The sequence below is a fragment of the Alnus glutinosa genome, chromosome 5, assembly GCF_958979055.1.
Source record: "Alnus glutinosa chromosome 5, dhAlnGlut1.1, whole genome shotgun sequence".
NCBI classification, from domain to species: Eukaryota; Viridiplantae; Streptophyta; class Magnoliopsida; order Fagales; family Betulaceae; genus Alnus; species Alnus glutinosa.
In genome coordinates, this window is record NC_084890.1 from 9,728,606 (window position 1) to 9,744,884 (window position 16,279).

A 16,279-nucleotide genomic window follows, 5' to 3' on the forward strand; every position below is an offset into this window, starting at 1 on the left:
ACTGGTCCATTGCTAACCCTTCCATCCCAACAACGCTTTCTTCTCCCTTCTTCTTTCTTGCTTATCTCGACGGGCATGGTGGTCATTAGTCATGGGCTTCGCACTGAAGTTTTAGGTTGTTGTTGGCCATGACCTCCTTTTCAGAAGTTAGGTTTTGACATCTTTTTTAAGGTCCATACATGGGATATATATATGGTTTTGGAGTAGTTGGGTTCCAAGGGGTTGAACCTAACACATCCATTCTTAGAAAAGGAGAAGCGAAAGGAGGAGGATACATACTTTTTATACACTGGCTAATATTTTTGGTTATGCTCCATTGCTGGAATTTGGCAGGGATGGCTGGAGTCCGACCAATACAGCCAGATTCTGACTATTTTGTCCAGATTCCGGCCAGTTTGGTGAATGCTACAACTTTGCCAGAATCCAGCTAGTATGGTCGGATTCGAGCCGTTTGTCCAGATTCCGACAAGTTTGGCCAGATTCTAGAAATTCTTGCTAAAATCTGACAGTCACCGAATTCCAACAGGCAAGAATCCAACAACTTTCCCAGAATCTGGCTAGTACAGCCGGATTCCTACTGTTTTGTCCGAATTCCAACCAGTTTGTCCGAAATCTGGTCTGTCGGAATTCGGCCATACTGGTTAGATTCCGGCCAGTTTAGCTAGAATCCGACGACGACGACTGGACTTTGCCGGATTCCGGTGATGTTGCTAGATTCTGTTTTACGCCGTTGGTATTTTTTTGTACAAGCCAAACACTAAAAAATATTTTCAGGAAAATTATTTCTTACGACGGAAATTTTACATCGAAACAAATGGAGCATTAATGTTTGTAATTTTCAACCCCGGAGAAATCCCATGCATACATGGGTTAAATTTGGACAGAATATGCTCTTTGGCTAATTAATCAGATATTGAATAGTAAAGGGGAGTAACGGAGATAGTTGAACTTGCCCAACTAATTGTAACAAAAAAGTACGTACTAGGATGTTGTGTATATATATATCTAGTATAGAATTTAGTCCTCTAAGCATAATTAATTGGGACAGAAATTTCAGAAGAAGAGCTCTATATATTCTCTATATATGGTCTAATTAACCTGTTACTGTTAATGCATTAATATTAACAATATGTTGTCTTCAAGGGGTAGCTCAATCGGCTGGAGACCACGCTTTATGAAGTGGATTGGAGGTTACTAGTTCGAATCTTCTCTCCCCCTACTGTGTGAACATGTAAAAAAACAAAACAAAAAAACAATACGTCAATTAAAAACCAAATTAATAAAATGGTTTACAACCGTACTAATTAAATATCCTTCCTTTCTTGTCGCCAAATTGTATTGCCATCGAATGGCATTTCCAGTAAACAAGTAAGGAGTATGGAGTGTTGACCTGGCACTTGGCATAGGTAGTTGACAACCTAAGACTAATCAGACAAGGTTTGGTGATTTGGTTCCCAAACCACAGCAACCGACACTTATAGAAGTCAAATCTACCATACTCGCCGACGTGACCCAACAACAAGATCTCCTACTACATAATATGAAAGATATCTGTTTGATCAGTTACATTCATCATATTATCAGATAACATGGGATTCTCCGATAAACATTCTCTACCTCTTCTTCTTTTCTTTTTCCACTTGTTATTATTCTTCATGTCAACAGCTGATCATAATGATCTACCAAAGCTTGGGGCTTCGAACAAGAAGGTTTCAGCCCTGTTAGTGTTTGGTGACTCCACCGTCGACCCCGGAAACAATAACAATTTAAGCACTGTTTTCAAAAGCAATTTTCTTCCCTACGGGAGAGATTTTGCAACCGGCCAAATGCCCACCGGCAGGTTCACAGATGGACGGCTTACCACTGACTTCATTGGTAAGTCTTGCATAGGCTTGTAAAAGCTTCCAAAGATTGAAAAACTTGTTCTTTTTTTTTCTTTTTCTTTTTCTCAGCTCCTCCTTCCTTTCTTGTTTCCTTTTGCTTCTGCTATTGTTCTTTTTAGTTTATTTCCCTCAAAATCAAAGCTTTTGTTTATGAATGTAAAATGTGATTGGTTTGGTTTGGGTACAGCTTCCTATGTAGGTGTAAAGGAGTATGTGCCAGCATATTTGGACTCAACTCTTAGCATTCAAGAGATGATGACAGGAGTCAGTTTTGCCTCAGGCGGCTCTGGATATGATCCACTTACACCAAGGCTTAGTGTAATTCTCATCTCTCTCTCTCTCTCTCTCTCTCTCTCTCTCTCTCTCTCTCTCTCTCTCTCTCTCTCTCTCTCTCTCGTAAATATAGACAACAAAATATAGTATATGTTTACGCATGCATTCGTACTACCTCAGAGTGGAGAATTGAGATAAGAAATATCATCTGAGGCGCGATCAATTCCTTTCTTTGTTGGAAAGCTTCATAAATTGATAGAAAGGCTAACAGGAACTCATTTAATTTGCAGTAATGGGATGCCACACATCCCTTCCATTTGTATATTTAATTAATTTGCTGTATAATTTGCTCAAAAAAAAAAAGAAAAAGATAAATGGGGCTGCCACACATAATTCCTTTGGTTTTATATATACCTAGTTCTTCTATTTTCTACTCTATTTTAAACTCTAGCTAGTTTATAACACTTTTCCTTTTTCCTGTATTGCTTAGAAAAATAAAATAAAAATTGAGGGGCCATACGTCTCAAATTGAAAAAGGTACACAAACCTTCCTCGAACTATATCATGCAATTTGTAATATTCTCACCAAACTTTGAATTGAAACAATATTGTTCTCTCCCCCAAAACTATTAGAAAATTGCAATGTACCCCTTTTACCTTGCAAAAAGATAAAAATGCCCCTAAATTTTTGCAATTTTTTGATAATTTGAAAAATACATTACTTCGATCAATTCAATTGATATATAGTTTGAAAAGACTTTAGAAACTGAATGATAATTAATTGAAGAGAGTACAAGTCAAATTCTAATGTGGTATACCCAAGCTTGTTTCGTGTTATTTCCAACTGCTTTTAAAAGCAGTTAAGCGGTTTAGTGATTAACGATTATAAACGGTTATACAAGCTAACTAAAACGGTACGTAAAACTAATTAAAACCTTTTTATACACACCTATTTCTAGTTCCTAAAAGGTGAAGACTTTTTTTTATCACTTCAAGTCTACACGGATTACCCAAGTTCTACTATACTAACTATGGAGAATGTTGTCAAAATTTTCAGCAACTCTTTGTTTTGCTACAAAATATATATATATATATAGACGTTTGCTTATCGATCTGGAAATTGAACTCAAATATTTGTGTGGGTTTCGATCAGAATGTAATTCCGATATCAAAGCAACTGCAGTATTTCGGAGAGTATAAGAAAAGACTAGAGTCGGCCAATGGGAAGCAAAGAACCGAAGATCATATTAACAAGGCAATATTCATCATTAGCGCTGGTACAAACGACTTCGTAGTCAACTACTTTAGTTTACCAATTAGACGACGGAGCTTTACTGTCCCAGCTTACCATCAATTCTTGCTTCAACACCTTCAAGACTTCATACAGGTTTGGCTCTCTCCTGCCGCCACTGTTATATATATAATTAACTACTATTAATTAAACTGCATGCAGGCTATATATTTATATATATCCGGATCGAGAAGCTTTACTAATTAACTCTCATTAATTTTCATCATTTTTTGTAATTATCCTTATCCCCTAATGTTTAAAAACTCTTAATTTAGTATATATATATTCAACTTTAATAATAATAATTAATTTCACCCCTCCGTTAAGGTAATTTTGTAATTTAATTTATAAAGTTTACATCGGTATAAGAGTCATTTTATCTTTTGATTGTCTGATTTAACCCGAAACCCTAACAAAAGGGATGAGATCGATTGTTCAAAATTAAAAGTTCGATACACTAATTAAATTAAGAGTTTTTAAACTTTGAAAAATAATTACAGAAGTGAAAAATGTCCAAGGCCTGAGGGGTTAAGTACCAAAGTTTCCCCTATATATCCTTTAGACAAATTTAGGTCTTGTTTGGTAAGAGAGAGAAAATTCTCTCTCCCCCTCTTCACTTTTTCAAAAAACAATTAACTTCAAAACATTCTAACTTTATATCACATATGTTGGTACAGTTTCCGGTACGGTGACGTGTTGCCTTGTGATTCGTTGCCTTCCTCGGTGCTCACTCCCCTCGTAATCTGCAAAATAATAAACGGCTCGTCGGGGGTGCCGACCTCACCCCCACTCCGATGCCTAAGTCAGTTCAAATAAATTTTCTGGAGAATATCAGTAATCTCAATAGCTCAAAGAACCTGTGTGTCTTTTTTAATATCTGACGCCGTAGTCTTATTTATAGACTCACAGTTCACAGTTATAAATCCGCTAGAGTGCTTGGAGTATAATTTAATTAGGAGTCTGAGTCCTAGATCACATAGTCTTGAATCTTGTCTTTCTGATTAGGAGTCTGAGTCCTAGATCACATAGTCTTGAGTCTTATCTTCATAGAATTCAAATTGGGTAGTAGAGTCCAAACTGGATAGGACACTACCCCTTTAGCTAATGTCATTCTATTAGGTACCTTATCCCATATTTGATGGGATAAAAGCCTATTTTGATATATTCTGAATATCTGTCTTTTTGGAGATAACGAATGGTCTTGTACTTGGGTCTGATTTGGCCGGGCCAACCCGATGGGCTCGGCCCCGATACTACCTTAGGCCCACATGTCTTTGGTGTTAATTATTTCTCCAACAACATAAATAATTTTTTATTATTATTTAAATAAAAAAAATTCACTACAATACAAATTTTTTTCACTTTTCCATACAAATTCTTTTTACTTTATATCACATTTATCACTTCTTACTACTACCCCCAACTCACACTCCCTTACCAAACAAGGCCTTATTTTTTCGCTAATCTTTACACCTATTTATCATACTTATTAATTCACATTAGTTGCTGCGACATGCTTTAAGGGTCTTTTCGTGTCAACTATTTAAAACACATTATATCAGTTAATGTAAAATGAGTTGAATAAATAAATGTAAAGAATAACATTATTGTTTATATATATATATATATATATTATGCCAATCCGATGAGGTTTTGACCGCGTTCATAGGGTTTGTGTGACGGAGGAGCTCGAAAGATAGCGGTGGTCGGGCTACCTCCAATAGGCTGCTTGCCAGTTGTTGTCAGCCTTTTCTCCAACACTGCTGCCATTTCCAAACGTGGTTGTATCGATCAGTATTCCTCCGTTGCAAGAGATTACAATCTAATGCTTCAAAACGAATTGAATTTGATGCAACCAAGTTTAGCAAATCATGGTGCTAGAGTCTATTACGTTGACATATATGGACCACTGATCGACATGATTCAAAGCCCAGGAAAATTTGGTGAGTGGATTCTTTATAGTATTCCCAGCACTTGACTCCAGAGAATTATAATTAACAAAATCTAGGAACTTTAAGACAATCCTGACCGTCTGATCAATATTCATGATGTTTGTTTCAGGTTTTGATAAGGTTAATGTCGGATGTTGTGGGACCGGATATGTTGAAGCATCACTCTTTTGTAATCCGACGTCGTATGTGTGCAGTGATGCATCCAAGTACGTATTTTGGGACTCGATACATCCTACGGAAAAGGCTTATCACAACCTCTTCAATGGCATTCGTTCTACAGTAGACCTCATCGTCAATAGTACTTAACAATCGATCATGAATCGATTTTATCATTCCATGGGCCATCAAATTAAATATCTGCTATTAATTAGAAGACATGTTTAAGTGTTTTAAATATACATATGGTATGTGAGTGAGGAATAATTAATGGAAGCTCATGGCAAACTTCTCAACGGTTTTTTGTTTAATGACTGCTTTATTTATTTTGGCATAAAACGTTTTAGTCAAAAAATAATTTCAACTTAGAAAAAATGATTTTTTGAAAATATTTTTTGTGTTTGGCTCGTACGAAAAAAAATAACCGACGGCGAAAAATGACTGATGACAGTGACCAAAATCCTGAGGCACTAGCAAGATTCCCGCACAGCCAGTCGAATTCCAACTGCACTGGCTAGATTCCGACGCCCGACAATGGTCGGAATGTGACAACTGTGCCAAATTTCGGCGTATTTAGCACAATTGTCGGATTCCAACAATACTGGCCAGAATCTGGCACACTAGCCGAATTCCACTCAGTATCACCGGAATATGATACAGTTGCCAGAATCCGGCCACTGCGCTAGATTCTGGCGGCACTAACCAGAATTTAGCCAATGTGGCCGGATTCCGGCAACTGAATCCCAAAATCTGGGGACCTTCAACAATAGACTCGGACTACCAATAATTTAACATAAACAATTTGAGGCTTGATATGGCCTTGAGAAAAGCTCACAAAGAATATCTAACATTGTGCCCACTATTTTATTACTTGCTAAATAATAAAAGTTGTGATCCATATTTAGTCCTAGCTAGTTTTTTTGAGAGGTGACGCCGAACAGAAATATGATTGTTTTAACGGCATGTAACAATAAACAAAAATTAAAAATTGAAGACTGCAAATAAAACTCAATATGAGAGAAAATTTGAAAAGTTTAATTGATCGAGATTGGAGCTCGACCGATCGAGAAAGCATCTCCGCGTGATAGTCCCCCGGCCGCGCAAGAGCGGTAGGTAAAAATGATCAAAATCTACTTCCAGTTTCTTCCTATACCCTTTCAAACCATAAGAAAGCCTGCAGGCTGCATGCAGCCATCGGAGTTCTGGTTTTAAATCAGAAATTTCATTTTTCATATTTAGATCCCAGTTTTTAATTGGATGAAATTAAACCATATATGTAGTTTATACATTTGCAAATCAAGTCGTTATTTAAATATTTAGGCTTTTTCCAACAAATTATTAATTAAAAAAAAAATGGTCCACCTGGAAATTCGTCGTCAACGAAAGGTTGAACTTTGTTATAATAATTTTTTAAAAAAACAAGAAGAAATTAAAGAAGAAGCACGAATTACTCATCCGATTCTTACATTTGAAATAACAATATTAATTAGTTCAAATTCTTAGATTTGAAAGAACAAAATGTCCTTAATTAATTAGCTTAAGAGTTCAACGCCGATCGATTTGACAGCCTCATCGGCGATGATCTTATTCATTTTTTCCGTGGGATGAACAGCATCCCAGAATACGTATTTTGATGGATCTGTGCATGTACTCATGCCCTTGCATGAATCCGCATATTCTATGGTTCCTGTCCCGCAACACCCCTTCGAAGTTTCCCTTAAATCTGCAAAATTTTACAAAAATATTAATTTCTCAGGGCAACTTCATCAAAATGATCATAATTATATGCATGCAGATTATAATCCTCATTAATGTTATGCACTGTATTAATTAATCACTTGTTTTGGCATTATTATAAATCAACTTTCCTAATTCTAAATCAATTCCTAAAAGCATACTCAACATATATATATGAAAAGTTCAATAATTCATATATATATGACTATATATACCCATGTTATCAAAATTTTCAATGTCGTTGTCTCAAGTTTTAACCTCTTCGTTATGATTTTCAGTTAAATTCTAAGGGATGATGCTAAAATGCTCAAAATATATACCCATGTTTTTGCAAATTAAAGAAAAAAAAAAAAAGTAAAACAGAAAAGAAAAAAAAATGATGTGCTAATTAGTGTCATTCTCTTGCCCATCTCTATCAAATTTACTATTAAATCTGTGGGACTATATGTGGATTCCACCAATTTAGTGGTAGATTTACAAAAGAGATGTGCAAGAGAATGACACAAAATGCATCCATTCTTCTTTTCTGTTTTATTTCTTTTTTCTTTAATTAGGGTAAATTTATATTTTTATAAATTTTACATGGGTGTAAAAGACATTTTTCCTGTTTACTAATTTAGCTATAAACTCTAACAATAAGGATAAAATTAAAAAGAGCTGAAACATGAAATACCAACCTTAAAATTTTTGATAATTAACCATTACAATTACATAACACGTGATACTTCAGAGGCCGGGGATAGCTCTAGTTTCTCTCTTTGACCTTTTAGGCCTTAACTAGAGCTGATTCATATGGCTTATATCCTTCAAATATTAATTAAGTAATTAAAATTTTAATTTTTTTTTTTATCATCTTAAGGTTTTGGGATAAAGCAATAATTTAAGATTTTTGAGGTCGAAGATCTCTTCAGTTGACGAAAGCAGGTGGAAATTAATTATTTGTTTAGAGAAATTAATAATTATTTGTTTAATGCACTAACCGTATAGGGTGGGGTTCTGTACAGCATGTTCTATAATTCTGTAGGTATCAACAAACGCAATTTTCATCCCCAACGTTGCCTTGATGCTTTCCAGCTTTTCCCTTATCTTGGAATTGAATGAGAAGGCCGCTGTGTTGTAACTTTCCACACATGTTGACGTGCCCATTAGTGCCTTGACAAGTGGCATGCATCCAAACGGTGGGACCCCAACAACAACCAATCTTGCGGCTCCTAGTCTATGCATCACCTGCCATTTCAACACACTCAACAAACATCATATTTTGAAAATGATGGAATTATAGGATTAATTCCTGAAAAAGTGAGAGAAATGAGAATACATTTATTTTAGAGATTGTTCGAACTCTTATTCTCATCACGTGTTGTCTCGTCCCACCCAAAAAGAGTATTAAATTATTAATTAAATTTATTTTTATTTTTGATAATTTAAATTTTTAGGACAAGTAATAATTTTTTTTTTAAAAAAAAATGAGATCAATGAGATCATATATATACCATGCATAGCCTCACATGTCAGCTAGAAGAATTGATTACCCCGTTAAATACTGTGAAAGGCATAACGATGGAGTAGGATCATCTTCATTTCAAATTATTACGTTGCTTTTTTTGTCGTAAAAAAAATAATTAATAACCATATATTTTGTATTAGAGTAACATTAGAATTCATATTTTTATTCTATAACTATTTCACAATATTAATGTTACAATTTCAACAATGTTTTTATTTTTAATTTTTTTTTTTACCCTAGCTAACTTATCTAAGAATTGTTTGGCACTATAGTACAAACCAATTAATAACTTGTTCAAAACAAGAAGCAAACCAATTAATCTTTTTAGGGAGAGAGAGAGAGAGAACCTCAATGTCATGAGACATGCAAGAGACCAAAAAATTCTGGTACTCTTGAAGGCTGAATTGGTCTGTGCGCATTGATTGCAAGAAGTAGTTTTGCAGGAAGTCATTTGTGCCCATACTCAAAACAAACACAGCATTTCTGATAAAATCTTTCGCCTTCTTCTCACCCACCAACTTTCTCAGGTGGATTTTGTAATGCAGAAAATACTCGAGCTGTTTGGAAACGGGTAATACATTCTGTTTGATCCAAAAACAAGGAACAAAAACATGTGAAAAAGGGTTTATATATATATATATATATATATATATATATATATATATATATATATATATATATATATGGACGGATGGACCTTCTTATTAATGTGGTGAATTTGATTCAAATAAGAAGCTAGGGTTTAAGGACTTCACCGAAATATTGGCAGTAAGATCATCGTAACCTGAAGCAGCTGATGCAAAACTAACACCATGTAGCAGATCTGAAGGCCTTAATTTCGGGTCAAGAAAGGCTGGAACTATTTTCGTGTACCCAATGTCCTCAGCTGAAAAAGGTTATGGAATTGAAACACAGACACTGAGTTTTAAGGTAGGTGTTCACTAAGTTGCAGAATAAATGCTGATATATATAGATATATATGCACAATGACATTCAAACTAATTAAGAGTTGATAAATATTAAGATGTTTATAAAATCAATGTTAACACATCGTATATATACCGTCGTTAGATGCATTTGTTAAATGCATCATTTTTAAATCTAGATCAAGAAAATGAATATCATTTGACGGGCTTGATGATAAATAGACCAACCCAATCTCCTGACAAGGATGTATATCGATCTTCTTAATATGCGCAATGAGATTAATGGCGATATACGACAATTAGAGGCGTGTGATAAATACACAAACCTAATCTTCTGACTAGTATAGATGTATCTTCTTCTTCACATAATTATCGGATGTTATTACATATATATATATAGCATGAGTCCATGTGTGTACGTCATGACTTCTTCGAGACATGAACGAAGTGACGGCATGTTAACAAGTCCTAATCGACGTCTCTCCAATTAACACAAGTTTTCCCTAACCCAAAAAATGATGAGCACAAAGCGACAATTCTACTACTTGTATGTATATATGTATATATATATATATATATATATATATATATATATATATATATATATATATATATATATATATATATATATATATATATATATATATATATATATATATATAATGTGATATAAAAGTGAAAGTAATTTGAAGTTTTTTGTATATTAAGTTGTTTATTAATGTTTTTGCTTTTTTGTTAAAAAAAAAATTCCTAAAAACTATTAGCAAAGCCTGTTTGTTATAACATATAGCTTCCTCTAATGATTATTGAGCTAGCTAGTAAAAGTGCAAAGATAATGCGATAGAAAAGCATGCATTCAAGTGGGTGATGATATGGGTGCGAATTATTACCAATGAAGTCAGTGGCAAGTCTTCCATCACTAAACCTTCCGGTGGGGAGGGCATTAAAGAAGTCCTTCCCATAAGGAGGGAAGTTGCCCTTCATGGCCGTCTGAAGAATGTTGTTGTTGCCGGGATCAACGCTCGAATCTCCAAACACTAGAATACATGTCACGTTATGTCGAGCTGCCAATCCCCTCACTTGGCCCATCTCCACGGCTCGCGAGAGCAGCGGCATCAGAGCCGCCGCCAAGGCCAAAATCATCACCATTGTCACCCTCCTCCCCATAATCGATCGAGCAACTTTTCACAGTGCTAACACTGAAGAGCTGAGAGATACAATTAATTATGTTGATTTTGATTTTGAAATGGGATATTGCACTTTTCCCCATGTCTTCTTAAATAGGCCAGTGGCAATTGTTTTTGTTGGTTGGGCATTTATCATATGTCTGAAAAGATTTAACGATTCTTGGCCATTCTGTCAGGGCTTGGACCGTAGATTGAAGCAGGAATTGAATTCTTGAAATAGGGCACGTAATCCTCGTATTTAATGTGGACACTAGTATCTGGTACCACAGTATCTCACTAGTTGGTCTCTCTATTTGGACCTATTGGCAGAGAATTGCTGGAGAAGCCTAGACAGTGAGAAATTGTATGCGCTCTCTTAAGACTAATTGAATCATTGCTTGATTCAGTACCAACAGGGTATTAGTGAAACTCAAGGTGTCTAACATTGATCAAAAGTAAGTGATTTTCATTGCGAAATTCGAACTCGCTCCCTATTGCGTGCCTAACCACATGGTAATTGCTTGGAGATCATTGAACCACCGTTATTGATCATGGTCACTAGCTCATCTATTTAATTTGATTTGTCCATGTCACGTGGGTAAGAAAATTGATAGTATTTATTTTATGATCATGACTGAAAGCTTGTACATCTAACAGTGTATGATTTTTTAAAAAAAATGCATGTCAATATTGACTTCATATGCACTATTAATTAGATGCATCAACTCTCAATCATAACTATGAAATTGATATTACCTATTTCATTTAAAATTGAGAGGATCCTTATCCTTTTCATGTTGCATGCCCCTTAATTAGGTAGTAAGGGGTAGTTGAATCATTAACTAATTAAGATGTTAAGTGAGATTTAACATGACTAATATTTAATTAAAAATGAAAACTATAAAGAAGATTTGAACTCTGCTTTAATGGGATATTAAATAATTGATTATATCAAAAACTAAAATAATTAAGAATAATAAATTTAATTATTCAAGGGACACACGTGGCCGCACGTGACTTCGGCCCCATGCTCGTTGATTATTGGGTTGGAGATTAGTTGGTCACATTAATTACTGGTTGAAACAATATTAATGGTTGTATATATGTTGCAATCATCTATCAAGTAGGGAATTTTCTGGATTGTTACTTCACGCGCGTCGATATATTTTTGGGGAAGAATTTTGTTACGATACTTTTTAGTGTCTCAAGTAGTTTAAGTGTAACTTTAATCATATTTATATAAGGTTTTGAATATCTATCCTAGGAGTGGGGATCAATTCGGTCGATTTAGTTATAAGCATTTTCGGTTTGGTTACCACCAAAGTCGGTTAATTCACCGACTTTATTTTGACAATTTTTAATTTTGATATTTTCGGTTAAATCAGATAAGTCTGTGAAATCGGTTAAAAAAGGTCGGTTAGTGTTCGGTTCGGTTCAATTGTAATGAAACGATGTCGTTTTGTTTTCAAGAAAACTACAAAACGACGCTATCTTTAATGTTTCGCTTTGGCTCTGTCGGCTATGTAGTGGTTCGATTCGGTTTGGTTAACCGACCAAAAAAAAAAAACTATTCCGATTAATTGAACCGGACCGACTTCGGTATGGATTTTTGAGAAATGATATGGGTACCAATTTTTTACCAAGAGATGAGTACTAAAATGATGTGGAGTTTATTCATTGGAGATGATAAAAATAATTAATGAAAAGAAATGCTACGGGTACCAATAAATAAGTTCAACATCATCTTGGTACTTATCTTTAATTTAATAAAAGATTTGATACCTCTAGCATTTCTCTAGATTATTTTATGCCGACTAACCACCCACCGAAACTCGGTAGAGACGGCGGTTCGGTGGTGGTCGGTAGGTGGTAGTCGGATATTTTGCCCATTTATAATCTATCATTTGCAAGTCGATTTTAATTTTAAGAATATGTCATACTTAAGGTTTATATCGTTTGGTATCACTTATCAGAGCCAAGTTCTATGTTGAGTATAAAATTAGACGCAGCTCGTCAAATACGGAATCGAATGCATGTGTTGTGGCTTTGCGGATAGCAAATGCGAATAGTTCTTATCCGTCCGTATTTTCACACCTATCTCGCATGGCTTAAATACTTAAGCATAATCATGTCCATATAATTTCTTAAACATACTCTCCTTACATACTGGGTTCACTATTTTTCTTTTTGTAATAATTGTTACTAAAAGCTTTGTGCATGAGAGAAAATAACTGTCATGGTGTACAAATTAATCAAATACATAAATTTGACCCAGAAGAGAAAAACATAATTTTGACCTTTATGTTTATCATATCTTATGGTTCATATCAATAGATCGAGTATATATACTAAATGGTGTAGAACGCATCATGGAAATTACAAGCCTATTTGATAAAATTTTGAAAAATGTTTTAACTAATTAATTAAGAAATGTTTCTGCAAAAAAAACTTATTAGTGTTTAAAAACAAAATCCAAAAAAAGAAAAGAAAAATCTACTTGTTGGAGCTAGCCTCCACGAGTGACTGCCACTGCCTTTGTGGAGGTCGCCATACAGATCTTTAGGCCATTATGGGGTCGCAAATAGATTGGTTATCACACAAATCCGAAAGCAGCCACAGCATTAATGGTTGCTAGTCATAATGTAGTGGCCGCCACACAGATATGACAATGGCCACCTCGGTGGCTGCTAAATAGATCTTGCGGCCGGTGACTGGTTTGAGGCAATCAAATAGTTCGGCAAACACCGTGAAGGCCACCAAGAACATCTAACGTCTAACAACCATCGTGATGGCCTTTTGATAGATTTGTGGCCTCCATCCGTGGAGGCTAGCTTCCACTTTTTTTTTTATTATTATTTTTTATAAATAACAAGTCTAAGTATCTACACCTAAAAAAATGAGCATGTATTTTTAATACATTCCTTTACGAAGATGTACAAAGTTAATTTTTTAACAAGTATTTTGCCATATATTTTTGGGTGAATTGCATTTTGCCCCCTACAAACTACCATTTTATTCTTAAGTTAACCTCCAAACTAAAACTCACTGCAACTTAAACGTATAAATTACCACAATTTATACTTCAATTTGCGTCCTGTGTTAATTAAATGGACCATTATTTAAGATGGAAAATGTCAACACATTCCTCTGAGACCACTTTGCATTATGAAGTTGCCCTCATGACTTAAAAAAAAAGAAGGAAAAAAAAAAAAAAAAAAAAAAAGACACAAAGGCATAATTGGTCACCCGTTTGTAACTAGCAGAGGTAGCCGTGCAGCCATCCCAATCTATTGTGAGAGAGAGTTACCCATTTGTTATGGTAATCAGGGTTGTGCGACCACTCCCTCAATTATGTCTTTTGTATCAATTTTTTTTTTTTTTAACGTGAGAGTAATTTGGTAACTCAAACTAGTCTCAAAGCATGTGCCTTGCACGTGCTAATGTTTACATTCCAAATTAAATGATTATCAATTTTAGCATAGGGACAACTCAAAACTTTAAAGTTTCGAGTTGCAATGAATTGTAGGTTAAAGATCAACTTGAGGATTGAGTAGTAGTTTAGGGGATGAAGTGTAATTTATCTTTGAGATGTGTTAGCTACACATCAATATTGTTGTGTAAGAATTATGCAAATAACATATCTTTTTACCTTTTATTTATATTGTATTCACCTAACACATTTTTCCTACAAATAAATATTATTTATATTGTAAAGATCATCTAGAATAAAAACAAAAATATAACCTATAAAACTTTAGTGATAATTCAATTTCTTATACAATTATTTGCAGCAATCGGTGTCAAAGCCATCTTGTCGGCATAATAGATAAGTGGAAAATGAAATGCAAATTTTATCTGAAGCAAAGAGATTGATTTTAGCGAAAGGGAACAATGCCTTCAATGTAGACATCAGTCGCCTGTAGAATAAATACTTTTGTTGAGCCACCTGCCTCCTTCATCACTCTTTTTAGTACTAAAGACCAAAAAAATATTAGAATCTACTCAAATTATTTATTTAAATTTAATAGAATTCGAGTAGATAATTATGAAGATTACTTATAAAATTCACCTTTATCAGATAAATGGTTGGGCAGGTCAAATTTTTAGTTGGTCAGGTGGATCACATAAGTAGTCTCTCACAATCACTTGTCCAAATTCTCTCAAATTTAGTTAAATAATTTGAGAGGATTCTGACAAAACAAAAAGTACTACTCTTTAAGATGCATGAAAGGACCTTCTAGAGACAATTATTGCTTTGTCGGTTAAAGATGGTGGTGGGACATAAAAAGGGAATAGGAGAACCAGCTTCATTACACTGCTTTGATAGTCAGGTTATATAGAATAAATTAATCCTTGATACACAGCCAGTGAAGTGGAAATGATGTGCGCAAACCATATCATATGGCTAGGACCATTTGTACTTACTACCAAACTACCATAGGCGACACCTAACCCGCTCCCATTACCATTTCAGGGTATTAAGACCTTTGTGTTAGCTTATTAGCTAGCTGTTGACGTTAAAATAAACGAAATAAAAGAGCACGTGTTTTTTACGTGCAAAATTAAAACTCTAAATGTATAAAATGATTCTTGAAGGGGTGATCTGGCCGGTCTCAAAAAAATTTTATTTTTTATTTTTAAAATTTTTTTTAATGAATAAATATGTAAATGGGGGTATTAAATCGTTTAATCAAACTGATGATATATATAGTTGAAGCTCATGTTTCAATATATCACGGTTCGTGATTGGTTATGGATCCCAAAACATCTCACATGGATTTCCGATCCTACTATTTTAACTGTAAAGCAACTATTTATTATATATGTCTTTTCTCAATACAAACAAAAAGCAATGCGACAACAAGCCATGCCTTGGAACAAACATGGTACATGGACCCTCTCCGGTAAGGAAAAACAATATATGGTTTGAATTGCTGGCAAATACAGCTATGCTGTTGGTGATTGTCGGAGAGCCTTACCCTTTTCTAAAGTCTACAACATTAATTGGACGGCTAACACGTTGGTTGCGAGATCGAGGTAAAACTATGATACACAACTGCCTTTTTTAATGCTTTAAAATTTCAACAATTACCTATCGATCTCTTCTTCTTCTTTTTTTTTCTTTTTTTTATCATAATATTCTGAGTCACTTATAACCGCACATACCTCTTTTCGTTGCTGTCCAACACATAGTGGAGTCCTTCTACACATGCGCACTTCATCCGTCCCTGTTTAGTCTTTTTTCCACGGGGCTTTTTTTTTTGTTTTTTTTTTCTTAACAAAAAATTTCCCCCATTTTTCAAATCCTCCCCTTTCCACAGTCACCTCCCCCATCGACTGACTACCGCCCACCCTCTCCATCGTCCGACCCTCTCAAACCGTCGTCCC

The 16,279-nt window shown here is 34.7% G+C and overlaps 2 protein-coding genes across 2 annotated transcripts; one reads left to right on the forward strand and one right to left on the reverse strand.

Moving 5' to 3' along the window:
• Positions 1-1,579: 1,579 nt before the first annotated feature.
• Positions 1,580-5,851, forward strand: LOC133868740 (GDSL esterase/lipase At5g45960). The gene is made up of 5 exons (XM_062305725.1): positions 1,580-1,875; positions 2,071-2,201; positions 3,310-3,543; positions 5,117-5,390; positions 5,509-5,851. The coding sequence occupies exons 1-5, from the start codon at positions 1,590-1,592 to the stop codon at positions 5,703-5,705; spliced, it is 1,122 nt and encodes a 373-aa protein (XP_062161709.1). The 5' UTR covers positions 1,580-1,589; the 3' UTR covers positions 5,706-5,851.
• A 1,073-nt stretch (positions 5,852-6,924) lies between these two features.
• On the reverse strand, positions 6,925-10,964 carry LOC133869731 (GDSL esterase/lipase At5g45950). The gene is made up of 5 exons (XM_062306809.1): positions 10,616-10,964; positions 9,555-9,685; positions 9,147-9,380; positions 8,273-8,519; positions 6,925-7,278 (listed from the first exon to the last, which is right to left on the reverse strand). Exons 1-5 carry the CDS (start codon positions 10,890-10,892, stop codon positions 7,088-7,090), a joined length of 1,080 nt encoding a protein of 359 aa, XP_062162793.1. The 5' UTR covers positions 10,893-10,964; the 3' UTR covers positions 6,925-7,087.
• Positions 10,965-16,279: the final 5,315 nt, after the last annotated feature.

Coding starts and splice junctions, on each gene's coding strand:
- LOC133869731 (XM_062306809.1), bottom strand. CDS start 10,892: ATGGGGAGGAGGGTGACAATGGTGATGATTTTGGCCTTGGCGGCGGCT. Junction 9,381..9,554: donor ATCTTACTGCCAATATTTCG/GTGAAGTCCTTA, acceptor TGGATCAAACAG/AATGTATTACCCGTTTCCAA. Junction 8,520..9,146: donor GCATGTCTCATGACATTGAG/GTTCTCTCTCTC, acceptor TTGAAATGGCAG/GTGATGCATAGACTAGGAGC.
- LOC133868740 (XM_062305725.1), top strand. CDS start 1,590: ATGGGATTCTCCGATAAACATTCTCTACCTCTTCTTCTTTTCTTTTTC. Junction 1,876..2,070: donor GCTTACCACTGACTTCATTG/GTAAGTCTTGCA, acceptor GTTTGGGTACAG/CTTCCTATGTAGGTGTAAAG. Junction 5,391..5,508: donor TCAAAGCCCAGGAAAATTTG/GTGAGTGGATTC, acceptor TGTTTGTTTCAG/GTTTTGATAAGGTTAATGTC.